This window comes from Protopterus annectens, chromosome 3.part1 (assembly GCF_019279795.1).
Source record: "Protopterus annectens isolate FY-2018-M chromosome 3.part1, PAN1.0, whole genome shotgun sequence".
Lineage (NCBI taxonomy): Eukaryota > Metazoa > Chordata > Ceratodontiformes > Protopteridae > Protopterus > Protopterus annectens.
In genome coordinates, this window is record NC_056732.1 from 1,072,552,401 (window position 1) to 1,072,565,847 (window position 13,447).

Consider the following 13,447-nt stretch of genomic DNA (forward strand, 5'->3'; position numbering starts at 1 on the left):
ACAATGGCGGAGCCAGGCCTGTCGCCTCATGACAAGGCCTGCTCCGCTGGCTCTAGCGGCTCCCTCAGTAGCATGAGACAGCAGCCGCATAGATGTATTGGATACAGATCTGAGAGTGGCCATTCGGGTGGAATAAACCTGCTTATCCTCACTCGAGATGGACTCCGGGGGAGATGCAGCGTACTCTTTAATCAGATCTCGCTGCATCCTAATGACATGCCATGTAGTTCAGCGCTCTCAAGGAGAAGGTCGCTGAACTAAACACTCGCTTCCCAATTCGATCCATCGAGCGGGACTCCTTGCCGGAGGATGGGCGGAGGGACTCTCCTGGGCCAATTCCCTCTTCGTGGCTGCAGCCATCATCATGGCATCTACTGGGGGACCCTTACTCCAGTGGGTGCGGTCTGATGGAGGAGAAAGAATGCGGTCCGGGCGTTTTGGGATAGGCTCAATGGTGTCCGGATCCTTCCACGCGCTGATAGATATAAGATCTACCAGGGGTCAGCAGGAGGGACACCCAAGAGGTAGAAGGGCCCCTCGAATGCCTCCAAGAACACAGACTCGTCGAAGAAGCCTTGGGGCAGACCACCCCCTGATCCTTAACATCTCCATGATGTCTCCAAATGAGGCGTCCTCAGGGGTGACCTAGGGAGCCTTCCCCTTCATCCAAGTCCGTGTCTTCAGTGACGGACTCAGGGCAGTCCATGTGCCTCCTCTTGCACTTGCGCTTCCGAGGTACTTCATCGGGGGGGGCTGTCCGAGGAGTACTCTTCAGCAGATGGATGTTCCAAGGGAACCACTTGGGACATCGAGGCGGGCTGTCCCTGGGACCGGCTGGTGGGGGCCTGGCCCAACTGCAATGGAGTGCGGGATGGAGCCGTGGCAGGGACCGGGGGTCCGGATGTCCTCGACAGTGCCCTTTCCATAACGTTGAAAGCCGAGGGGGAGCCAGCTTCTCTAAGCCCGAGCCGACCCCACTCGGATCCGGCGTGCGGATCGGAGTCGGAGCGAAACCGTCGGATCCGAGACCAGTGTGCTCCGACCTGGGCCGGGCCGAAGACACACCAGCTCCCTCGGATCCGAGGCTCGGCCCTCGGCTCCGAGAGGTCGGGTCCGGTACCAAGCACTCAAGGGATGGGATGGATCCGAGTGCGCCGACCAATCGGATCCGACCCACCCCGGATCCAAATCTGCACGGCGCGAAGCTCCGAACCCGTGGTATGGGTCGGAGAAGGAGCTACGAGGCGAAAAAGGGGTCAAGCCCCTCCCGGTTGGGGGCTAGGAGCACTCCCATTTGCATTTGGGCCTGGGTGAATTTCCTCATCATCCGGTCCATATCAGCTTTGCTCATCGAAAAGGTCGATCTAGAGGAGGCCACCGAAGCGGACCTAGAGAACCGTCTCGGTGACCTCCTGGAAGGGCTAGCCTCCTCCTCCTCGGGTCCTGGAGAGAACCAAGGGGAGTGGAGCCGAGGAGGAGGAAAGCTAGAAGGCACAGGGGAAGCCCGCTTAGATGGAGGAGCCGAGCTGGAAGCTTCGGCTCTCCTCTTGTGGTGCTTCTCCCTGTGCCTCTCCTTCTGTCTCTCCCTAGTAGAATCCTTCCCCTCCGGCATTTTTAAGGGAGGTTGAGTCCCAGCCGGAGGGGGAGAACTCACAGCAACAAGTTGCTGACTGGAGGGCAGAGGCGAAGCAGTATCTGGGGGTAAAGACCCGCCAGCACTAACTTCGACCTCCGTTCCCTTAAAGCCCGGGGGTTGAACCCTGCACAAATGGTACAACCAGAAGACAGGTGTTCAACCCCCAAGCATTCTTGCGAGTGTGGCCATCTGCTGGGGACAGCTTATGGCCACACTCGGTATTCGAAAGACAGCCTTAGGGGCTTCAGACATAACACCTAAGGCCTAAACACACACACACACAAACAAACTACGAAAAACCGAGAAAAATTAACTAAAGAGGGAGGAAAGCCTTAACCACACACAACACTAACTATATTTGTAACAAAAAAGGAGAATTTGAACAATTTTCCTGTCAGAAAACTACTTATCTCAAAACCACGCCAGGAGCTCAAGAATTCCATTGCTTCTTGAAAAGCGGCAAACGAAATCTGAGGTCAGTCAGGGCTTGGCAAGGGGTTATGGGTAAGAGGGAGGAGCTAGGAGCTCGGAGCCTAAGCTTTTGAATTGCCGGCTCGGATCCGAGGTCGGATCCGATACCCACAGGTTGCAGACGAATGAAGTCTTCCTACTTCAGATCATATGTTTTGGGAGTGTAAAGAGTTGACAGATTTTAAAAACTCTCTAAACAGTACTCTATCAGAATTACTGGGTGAGCAAATGGCTGTAAATAAGGAAATAATTATTTTGAACCGGGATACAAGATCTGAATTGCCTAAACACAGCAAGGTCATATCAAGTTTAATTCTGCTGGCTGCCAAAAAAGCAAGTACTAAGAAAATGGAAATCTCAGTCTACACCAACTGTATTTGAGGTACTGAATATTATAAAAGAAATAAAAGAACTGGAAGTAGGATCTTTAGAAAATGGAAGGAACACATTGCATACATGTAAATGGAAACTGTGGTAACAATACATGCAAAATAATGTTCAGGAGGACTGAGGTTTAAGGGAAGGCAGGAATTCAGCATTTTTTTTGTAATGTTGGACTGATGACAGTAGCAAAGAAAACATATGTGATGTATACTGTATTTAAATGGAAAATGTTAAAATGGTTTGTTTTCTGTTAATGTATGTTTGCCTATGTCTTAAGTGATAATTTAATAAAGGTGTTTAAAAAATCTGAAGAATTTAAGATCAACAGATAAATGTTATGAAAGCAAGCACCTGTCTACAGGATTCTTTAGTGTTCACCAATGACAGCAGTCACTCCTTTTACCTGGTAGCCAACATAAAAGAAAAAGACAAACTAAAAAATAAAAGGTCATGAAAGGACTGTGACTCACCACCACTCAGTAACTTCATCACCAGCCAAAGCTCATCTTTCACCACAAAAGAAGTATAGTATGAAACAATATTTGGGTGATGGCACTGACTCATGGCTTGGATTTCCTTCTGCAGAAAGATTAAAACAATATGTCAAAAAGGAATTCCAGTGTGTGATTAAAATAAAGCTGACAAAAAAAAATCAGAAAATGGTACACACACTCTAAATTCTATTTTAAATACCACATCTAATATTTATATTAAAAATTCTATAAATGAACAATGAAATCACCTCCCTAATGAACACAAGCAATACAGCAAACATTAGCAGATTAGTTGTAAACTTTCCTTCATATACCAATAAATACCATATGTAAATACTCCGTCTTTATCAGCTGATCACCGAGTGCATCCTTTGTAATGTGCGGCAGCAGCAATGATTTCTTCTTTTGAGGTACCTCTCTCAGCAGGAAAGCACAGATTCCTTCGCTCTAACAGTGAGGTAAGGTATAGTTTTATATGCAATATATCATAATGGTAAATGCTAAAATAGATCACTGTTGTGGTATTCTTTATTTTATTTTTATTTATTTTACATTTGTTAACCAGAGAGTCCGAATGGATACAGGTCCATTTTCAGCGGAGACCCGGGGAGAAAAGCTCCAATTACATTAATTTTTAACATTAAAAGCCATTGTTTGTGACATTCATTACAGGCAGACTAACATTGTGAAACTAAGTGACATATATTGTATACACTCAGAGTAATTATGACAGCAACAGGTAAGACAGTGTAAACGCTTCATAATTATGAGGAGCAATACATGGAATTCATTACAGTAGCTACTATACAAATGGATGAGCAGTTAGTAATGCTCTCAACATGCCGGAAAACATTTCCTATCCTGTAGTAATATTATGACTATGGGGTAAGGCTGAGAAGGTAGCATATTTTAGTGTGGTGCAGAAAGATTAGCTATATACTAGAGTGTTATCCAGGGGTGAGACAGGAGCAAAGCCTGTTGTTCATGAAGTGAGTTTTAAGGAGTTTCTTAAATTGATTGATGCAGTTGCTGGACGTTAAGTGGGCAGGAAGGGAGTACCAGAGTTTAGAGATCAATTGGCTGTAGACAGATTTTCCTGCCTCATTGTTAAATTTCGTGACCTGTAGGTGATTTTGGGTGCTAGATCTTAAGATTGAGGGTGAATTAGATGTTGTAGAGCTGGGATTTTGTCTTGAGTGGTTTAATATTTTGTGCACTAGTGAGAGCTGATTGCTTTGAAGTATTAGTGGGAGCTCTAATGGGATTTGGGACTTATCAAGCAGGATACCAGTATGCCCTGCCAGTCTAACAATACTTAGACTAGACTAATTCCTTGCATGCCATACAGTACGACTAACGTGCCAAAACTCAGACCTGTAGACTTCAACTTTGTGCCTTAAGTGTAAGAAAACTCCAAGTCAAATCCTAGAAAATAAAGAATATGAAACAGATAATAAATGGCAAAGGATACTCCACCCCAGTCAGAGAGAGTAGCAAAGGGAGGGAGGGTACACTTAATGCAACAGTGATCTACCAAGACATCAACTATTATAGTAAAAAGAGTTATATACTTGCCATAACTTAGCATCTGTGTTATCCTTGTCACTATTCATCACTGTTGGGATGTAGGATCAGTCACTGGATCCGAAGCGGCAATTTTGCAGATAGCTTCTAGGCTTGAGCTCCTCCCACTCCCATAAACCCTTGCTGCCCACTAACACCTCAGATTGAGTTTGCCCTAAAGCCAGAAAGATGCTATGGAAAACCTTGACAAACAAAACAGGACATCTCTGCCTCTTCTAGGTCACACAGGATGGGGGAAGGAGGGAGGGATAGTAATGAATAGTGACATAGGATAACACAGATGCCAAGTTATGGTAAGTACATAACGCACTATCTGATGTTCTCCATGTCACTATTCCTCACTGCTGGGTCAGAGCCAGAGCCTAAACCCTGGGTGGCTTCATGGAAGGACATGCCGAAGAACTCTAGAGCCAAAGGACACCCTGATCCTAGAGACAATGTCAAGCTTACAATGATGAATGAAAGTGTGAGGAGTAGACCAGATGGCCACACAGACTTCATCTATGGAGTGATGGGCCAGACAGGCAGCGGACGTAGTCAATGATCTAGTGGAATGGGTTCTGACTGGACCTGGTAAGGATAAGCCTTTAGATGAATAGGCAAAGGAAATGCACTTTAAAATCCAACGAGAAATAGTAACTTTAGAAAGCAATTGACCTTTTCTGTTAAGAGAGAATGCCACAAAGAGCTGCTCAGATCTGCAGAAACCCTTTGTTCTATCCAAGCAGAATTGTAACTGTCTATGAGCATCAAGCGTATGCAACAGCTATTCCCCTTTATTAGAAAAGTTAGGGAAGAAAACTGGCAATTGAATTGACTGGTTCAAATTTGCTTCTGTGACTATCTTGGGCATGAAGGAAGGATTAGTTCAGAGAGCCACTCTGTCTTTATGAAACACCATGTAAGGTGGTTTGACAGAAAGAGCCTGAAACTCAAACTCTTTTTGCTGAAGTTATGGCTACCAGAAAGGTGGTCTTCCAAGATAAAAATTTTATGTCACATGTAGCAGCAGGCTTGAAGTGACTCTGTGTAAGATAGTGCAACAAAACATTAAGGTCCCAAGGAGGTAGGAGCAGAAAAACACCCTTCAAAAATGCCTTACAAAGGTGAGAGGAAAAAAAGAAGTTGTGTCTTACCATAACGTTCCATCCGTGTTGTTCATCTTTTCATTAATCACTGATGGGTTCGGTTCAGAGCCCTCGGAAATGAGTCGGCCCATTACCAAGCTCGCGCCAAAAAAACTCTTGAGCCAAGTCTCTACCCAGAATGCCCTTAGACGTACATAAACAATTGAGGTTTTACCTAGACAGGACCAAGCCTATCCATAAATCTGAATAGCTACTCATCTCCTTTTCAGGACCCAAAATGGGAGAGGCTGTTTCCAAGGTTACATTATCAAAATGGCTAAGGGACTGCATAGGTGTCACTTATTCCATCCACAATGAATCCATGCCAAAAGTTAAAGCCCACTCCACTAGATCTATAGCAACTTCTATCACACTCCTTTCCAGGGCATCCATGGATAACATCTGCGCAGCAGCTACTTGGGCTAAGCCTCATACCTTTATCAGTCCTTACAAATTGGACCAGGTCTCCAGGGGGAGAGTTGCCTTCAGCTCAATGGTACTCATGAATGTTCTTCCGTAAGGGCCACCCATGGACCTCAAGGTAGCTTGGGATTCTGTCTCATCAGTGATGAATGGAAAGAAGATGAAGAACATCAGATAAGGAAGTTATGTCTTACCATAATGTTTCATCTTTGTTGTTCATCTTTTTTCATTCACTTCTCACCCTCCTTCCCTCTCCAAAGGCTCCTGTGGGATGCTTTGGTTCTAAGTGGTGCACTAGGGTACTTGCGTAGAAGTGGCCTCGGCTTTACTTCCTTTCTTAGCAAACTTGATCTGAGGTAACAGGGAGAAGGGCATTCTGGTTAGACACTTTGCTCAAGAGTTTTGTTAGCTGGCGTGAACTTGGTAATAAGCTGACTCTGTTCCAAGTGCTCAGAACCAAACCCATCAGTGATGAATGGAAAGAAGAACATCAGATAGTAGGTTCCTTGCAAACATAAAAGTTGGAGATAGCCGCCAATTGCACTTTAAAAGTATAGAAGCTAGCCCCTTCCTGAAAAAGCAAAGACAAGAACAGTAAGATGCCTGGGATGGAAGCAGAGGAATCGCCCAGATCTTGCTGATTGGCCCAAATGAAAGACCTTCTCCACTTACTCGCTTATACCTCCCTGGTAGAACATTTCTGAGAGGCTAGCATAATTTTCTTGGCAGGAGAGGCGAGCCTGGACTGATTCAAGATTACGGGAAGTGGACAAACCACGCTGTCACTCAGAGTCTGAAGATTGGGGATCGGAAGCTGGGCAGGGTGGGAAATGAGATCTAGTACCCAAGGGGGTAACTTCAAATGAGACCATAGTAGGGGAAACCCCTCTTGCCAAGGCCAAAAGGGGGCAATCAGGATCAAGGTGACTTTCAGCCTTCAAGCTTTCTGAAGCACTCTTGGGATGAGAGGTATAGGAGAATGGATATAAAGGAGACCCAGAGGTTAATCATGAACCACAGCATCCCTGGGGGACTTCCCAAGCGGGGGACATGAGGCAAAATACCGGCTGCATTTGTGCTTGTGACGAGAAGCGAACAAATCACAGCTTGGCTGACCCCAGCAAAGGAAGATCTCTTTCGCTACTGAAGGATTCAGGGACCACTCATGAGGACGCAGGACTGTCCTGCTGAGTCTGTTTGCCAACAAACTGGACTCACCAAAAATGTGCTTTACAAGAAGAAAATGCCCCAAGTGCATTGCCAATTCCCACACCCTCATGTCCTCACGACAAAGCAGATAAGAAAGTGTGCCCCCTTGCTTGTTAATGTACCACACAACAGCCATGTTGCCCGTGTGAACTGTAATGGTACCCAGAGGGAGGCAGTCCTGAAATGCTTCCAATGTGAGAACTGCTCTCATATCCAGTACATTTATGTGCAGTTTCGTCTCCGCAGAGGACCACGTACCTTGGACTGACTTTCCCTGGTAATGCTCCCTCCACCCCAATAGGGAAGCATCCAAGGTTTTGGAGTTACTTAATAAAGCGTGCTTTTTGGAAGTTGGTGGACAGTTTCCATGTTGTTGGATTTATTGAAGCATCCAAGGTCACAGTGGCACTGGGGGAAGGAAAAGAGAATGGTCTGCCTGCTTGGAGGTTGGGAGACTGAACCCACCAAAGGAAATGATGCCTACACACTGGCATGAGACAGATTGAGGCAATCATTGGATGAGACAGACAAGAACACTGGCGTGCTAGAGTCTACTGAAAAACCCTCACACAGAACTTTGCAAATGGCACCAAATAGATTGCTGCCACCATGGACTCCAAGGCTCTGAGAACAAGGTAGACCTAGGGACGAGTCAGATCTAAAAGGCATTGGTCATGAGATCTGATAAGATGAACGCGGCAGACAGGGAGTGCCACAATCTGACAGTGTCCAGCTGAATCCCGATAAACTCCAAATTTTGGGATGGAATCAGGTTCAATTTGGGGAGATTCACTGTAATCCCACACTTTTCAAACAAATGAAGCAGATACTGAGTGGCTGTGGCTAGACGATGCTTGTTGGGAACTGTGAGGAGCCAATCGCCGAGGTAAAGAAACACCTGGAATCCTTGCAGTCTCAAGTGAGCTGCAACCACTGCCATGCAATTGGTAAACACCCAGGGGGGCTGTGGTGAGATCAAAGGGCAGGGTCCTAAATGTAGTGATTGGCCCCTACATGAAAGCGGAGATGTCTCCTGGACCGCCTATCTATTTTTATATGACAGTACACATCCTGGAGATCCACAGAGCACATCCAATCGTCCTTGTGCAAAAGGAGCACTATGAACTGGGCAGTGACTATCCAGAACTTGGAATTCTTGACAGAAAGATTTAGCACAGTAAGGTCCAGAACTGGAAGCAGGTCCCCTGTCTTCTTTGGCACCAAAAAGAAGAGAGAGTAAGTTCCAGATTCTCATTACCCTGTGGGGAATCTCTTGGATGGCTCTCTTCTGAAGTTTGAGCACTTCTATCTCAGATAACTCTCTCTGATGGGGTGGCACACTGGGGAGGTATCTCCTGATTGGAGGAGAAGACTGAAAAAAGGGAATAAAATGGCCCCAGTGAATAATGATTAGCACCCAATTATCTTTTGTAATATTTGCCCAGGCCAAAGGGTGCAGTGACAACCTTCGAATGTCTCCAGGGCAGGACAGTTGGGCAGAACCTCAGGAGTGCTGGGTGGGCTTCCCAGAGAAAAGCTCCCTGCAGCCCTGATTTTGCCGACCTCCTCTGCCTTTGGGGTGACATCTGCCATTGAAATCTCTCCCCCGACCTCTAGAGGAGGGCTCATCCAGAACATCTTGAAAGGCAAACTGCAACTTGTGAAACCACATCTTAGAAATGGAGGGCTGAGGGGTAGAAATCCTGATTCCCACAGCCAACAAGGTCTTGCCTTCCTGTTCACTGCGGGTGAGCATTTCTTTGACCAAGGGGCCAAAAACAGTACATCAGTCAAAAGGGGGATTGGTGAAGGATGCCTTAAAGGACTCCACAAACCCCCAAAGGCACAGCCAGGTGTGACACCGAATAGTGATGCCTGTAGCAAACCCTTGAGAGGTGCCTTCTGCAGTGCTGGCAATCAGTCTCATCAAGGAATTAGCCAGGGAAGAGTGCGTATACAGCTTAGGGGGACACCTTGCTTAGCTCCCTGGCAGGAAGCAACTCGTTAAGGGCTGTGGTAAGCTCCTTGACAAGTCCCTCTGGAGTTGGGTGAAAAGTGCCAAGTAGTTAACAGCCCACAGACCAAAGGTAGCACAGGTGAAAATCTGTTTTCCATGTCTGTCGATCGCTCAGGACTCAGTTCTGGGGATGAACACATGTACTCTGCTCCACCAGCTCTTTCTTGGTGGGGGTAGCTGCCACAATAGCATCATCTGGCACACCCTTAAACCAAAACTGTTTTGCCAAGAAGAGGGCTGAGAAACTTATCAGCAATGCTTGGGTACAGGCTCCACAGAATCTGGCTCCTTCCACACCCTGCTAGTGATGAGGTGTACGAATTAGTCAGTGGGGGTTCCCAGGAGTAGATGGTCCCATCCGATAAAAATTCAAGAACACGGACTCCTAGGAGGATGGGGGAGGGAAGACCGTCCACCTTTAAGCTTGAGGAGTTCTAAGATGTCCTTACAGGAGACATCTTCGAGCAGAGATCTGAGAACCCGTCCCCTTCACTTGAGGTCCATATCCTCAGTGAGTGATTCCACAGGGTAATCTAGGTGCCTCCTCTTGCACAATCTCTTCTGCGGTACCTCAGGGGGGCTAGAGGAAGGATTCGGAAGAGAGGGGACCCTCCAAGGGGGGTGACTCCTGCCTGAAGGCAAGTTTGAGAGGGCTGACCAAGAACAGGATAAGAACAGCCCATTCTGGGGGGCTGGGAAGATCCCTGAAAAGCCAGGGAGGAAACTCTCGTGGAGGAAAAAGTCATCTAGACATCCCAGAAGGCTGCAGAGCTGAACGAAGCCCCATCCGCACTTCCGGTAAACAAGCTTGCCTAAAGAGAGGGACCAGAGTAAGCCAGCACCTCCGGCCCTCAGGATAGTACCGGCTCCGAGCTGTCAAAGGTCAAAGCACCAAGGGAAAGTAACCAGTCCAAGAAAACGGGTCCAGAGCCCCTACCTAAGGACTCTGGGGTGACAGTTTGGGCCTGGGACTCCATCTGCCCATGGGGGAGGTCGAGCAGAGGTAGTCAAAGACTCCACCAGTGTAGAGCCAGAATGGCCTCCAGGGACCCTTGTCTCCTCCCCTGTGCAACCCAGGGCCTGTGGTCTGAAACCACGTGAATCGGAGGAGGAGAAACCAGTGAAGGAGTAGGAGATGGACCCCTTGCTAGATAGGCAGGGGACGCAAGAAGCCCTAACTCAATCTGAGCCTTGAGAAAGGACCTCATCATCCTTGTCCAAATTGGTAAGAAGCAAGCTCCTGGAAAACCTAGATGAGGCAGAGGACCTAGCGGGGATGGATGCCTGGAGCCCACTGACCTCATTTGCCTGTCTGGAGATTAACTCCTGTACCTGGAAGCAGAAGGGGACTGCTCCAAGCCAGAACTCGACACAGAATCTTCAATAACAATTGTGGGATCCAACACCAATCCCGGATCAGACCAGCTCAGATCCAAAGGCAAATGAGGATATGAATGCTTGGATACCACATGACTCAGATCAGAGGAAGCCAGATCCTGGGCTGGTCCAGACCTGTAAAAAACAGAAAAATAAGCTAGCAAATGGTGATGCTGAAACCAATGTAGATCATTTATTGCATGTCAGCAAAAGAAATAAACCGGTTTCTGCTAAATTTGTTACATAGCCTTCCTCAGTGCTGAGACGAAACAAGTTTCTTTAATGCATGACATCAAGCACAAAAAACAAGCCGAATGGTCAGATTACAAATGTTCATCAAGTCCTGGTGGAAAAAGTCCACCAAGTTTAATAATCCACTTATTTTCTTTGGCATCAAGAATAGTATTCCAACCAGCTTTATTTGTTCTGTTGCCCCCAATTTTATCTATTACCATAAATCTGAAAGCAGCTGTAGGATGTATTAAAGAATGTTTATATAATGCACTGCTGGGATTCCTGATCCTCATATAACTGATATGTTCTGATATATTTATTCTAAGTGGTCTTGAAGTCTGACTTGCATAGAATGCTGAGCAACTGCATGTAGCCAAATAGATCACCCAATCACTACTACAGTTGGCAAGAAATCGGACATCAAATACATTAACAGAATTTTTGCTTGTAAATTGTTTGGACTTCATAATTCTGTTACAATGGCTACAGTGGCCGCAGGGAGTACACCCAACAACGTATCCCTCATCGTAGTTGTTTGTGTACTAGAAAGTGTGAAAATTCTGGGCCCTCATTTAAAGTGGCTAAAATGCGAACCCAAATTTCTGCCCCTACGGAATGAAAAACGACATTTCACCTGCGGAAATTCTGATAAATTATTACCAGCCAACAAAATGTTCCAGTGCCTTTGTACACTATTCATGAGTGCATCCACATTTCTTCCATATGTGGTAACCAACCGGATATTAGGTTCATAGGTTCATACTAGGCTATCTGCCCTAGGGCATTTATAAGCCTAGCCAGAGTGTGTTTGGCTTTTGCCACCCATTTTAAATTAATTTTGCTATGCCCTTTTTTGAGGTTAGTATACTGTGCCTCTGTCTAACAGTGACACAGAAGTGATACCCGGGGTAAACCTACGATCCCCCATCCACTCATCAAGATTCCTCTTGAAGAGAGTCAATGAGGGACTCTGCCTAACCTGGACTGGGATTTTATTCCAGAGTGAAGGGAGCCTCTGGGTTACGAGTCTGTCCCTCCAGCATGTCCTATTTATTTCAGTGCTGAGGTTCAAGTCTCTTGAGCGCGTAGCTCGATGGGATTTGGATTTTCTGAGGTGCAGCATGTCCATTAATTCCAGGTTGGACATGGCTTTATACATCAGGCACAGATCGCCTCTGAGCAGGCGGTATGCCACTGAGTAGAGCTGGAGTTTCTTTAACCGGGCAGCATATGGCATCTGTTTGAGCCCTTTGATCCTCTTGGTGAGGTACTTTTGGGGTCTTTCCAGTTGCTGCAGGTGTCTGGTAAGGTACATCCCAAAAGGGGCATTGTACTCAATTATGGGCCTGATGAGGGATGAGTAAAGAGGCCCGATGACCTCCCCTGATCTAGATGTGAATCCCTTCATGATTAGGTGGGCTATATAAAATGCTTTTCTAACCACTTTGGCCACGTGGTTGTCAAATGAGAGATTGCTATCAACTTGGGTCCCCAGGTCCCTAATTACTTCTTCCGTACTTAATAGATTACCACTTATGTGATAATTTGTGGGCACTTTGTTTTTGCCAAAGGGGATGACTATACACTTTTTGGCATTTAGCTTGAGGCCATGGCTCTGGCACCAGTTGTCTGTTTCTATGAGGCCCTTTTGGAGGATGCCTGTGTCGGCTGGAGAGTCGATTATGGCGCCCAGTTTGCAGTCATCTGCGAACTTGGTCAGCCACAGTCCTTCCATGTTGGCCTGTACCTCAGAAATATATATTGAACAAGAGAGGTCCCAGGACTGAGCCTTGTGGGACACCACTTGTAACTGGTTTGGAGTCTGACATGGCTCCAGCAATTCTAACCATGTGGGTTCTGTCCTTGAGCCAGTTTGCAACCCATCTAGTGACATAGGGGTTTATATTTAAGCTGGTGAGCTTATCTATAATGCCCGAGTGGGGTATTGTATCGAAGGCTTTTGCGAGGTCCAGGTAGGCTGTGTGGACCACCTTCCCCTCGTCAATGGCCTTGGTGACAGTTTCAAAGAAATCAACCAGGTTTAAGAGGCAGGATCTGCCCTTAACAAAGCCGAACTGGATAGGATCCAGTGTCTGTAGGTCCCCAATATCCTTATTTATGAGGTCCATGATGATCCTTTCCATAGATTTGCAGATCAAGCTAGTCAGGCTTATGGGGCGATAGTTTCCAGGATCCGTTGAGGCACCACCTTTGTGGAGAGGGACCACCGTTGCTGTACGCCACTCTTTGGGTACATATCCTGTAGTAAGGCTGAGATTGAGCAGTAGTTTTATGTTTGGGTTTAGCTTTTCTTGGAGTTCATGTAGGACGCAGCCTGGGACACAGTCTGGTCCCATTGATGCTGTGTTTTTTGCTTTGGAGAGGGCAGCTCTTACCTGAGCATCTGAGATGTCAGGGGGGCAGCACTCTGCTGGGATAGATATTTGCCCTTTTGGTGGGGAAGGGGGGGGGGGGGAGAAGTCTGCGCTGA

At 46.7% G+C, this 13,447-nt stretch overlaps 1 protein-coding gene across 1 annotated transcript in view; it reads right to left on the minus strand.

Moving 5' to 3' along the window:
• The window catches only part of LOC122798354 (serine/threonine-protein kinase OSR1-like), a 2,305,884-nt gene that overhangs the window by 2,010,901 nt on the left and 281,536 nt on the right, over positions 1-13,447 (minus strand). The window contains exon 3 of the mRNA XM_044067206.1: positions 2,962-3,070. Within this exon, the coding sequence (XP_043923141.1) occupies positions 2,962-3,070 (109 nt within the window). The remainder of the gene's footprint in view (positions 1-2,961; positions 3,071-13,447) is intronic.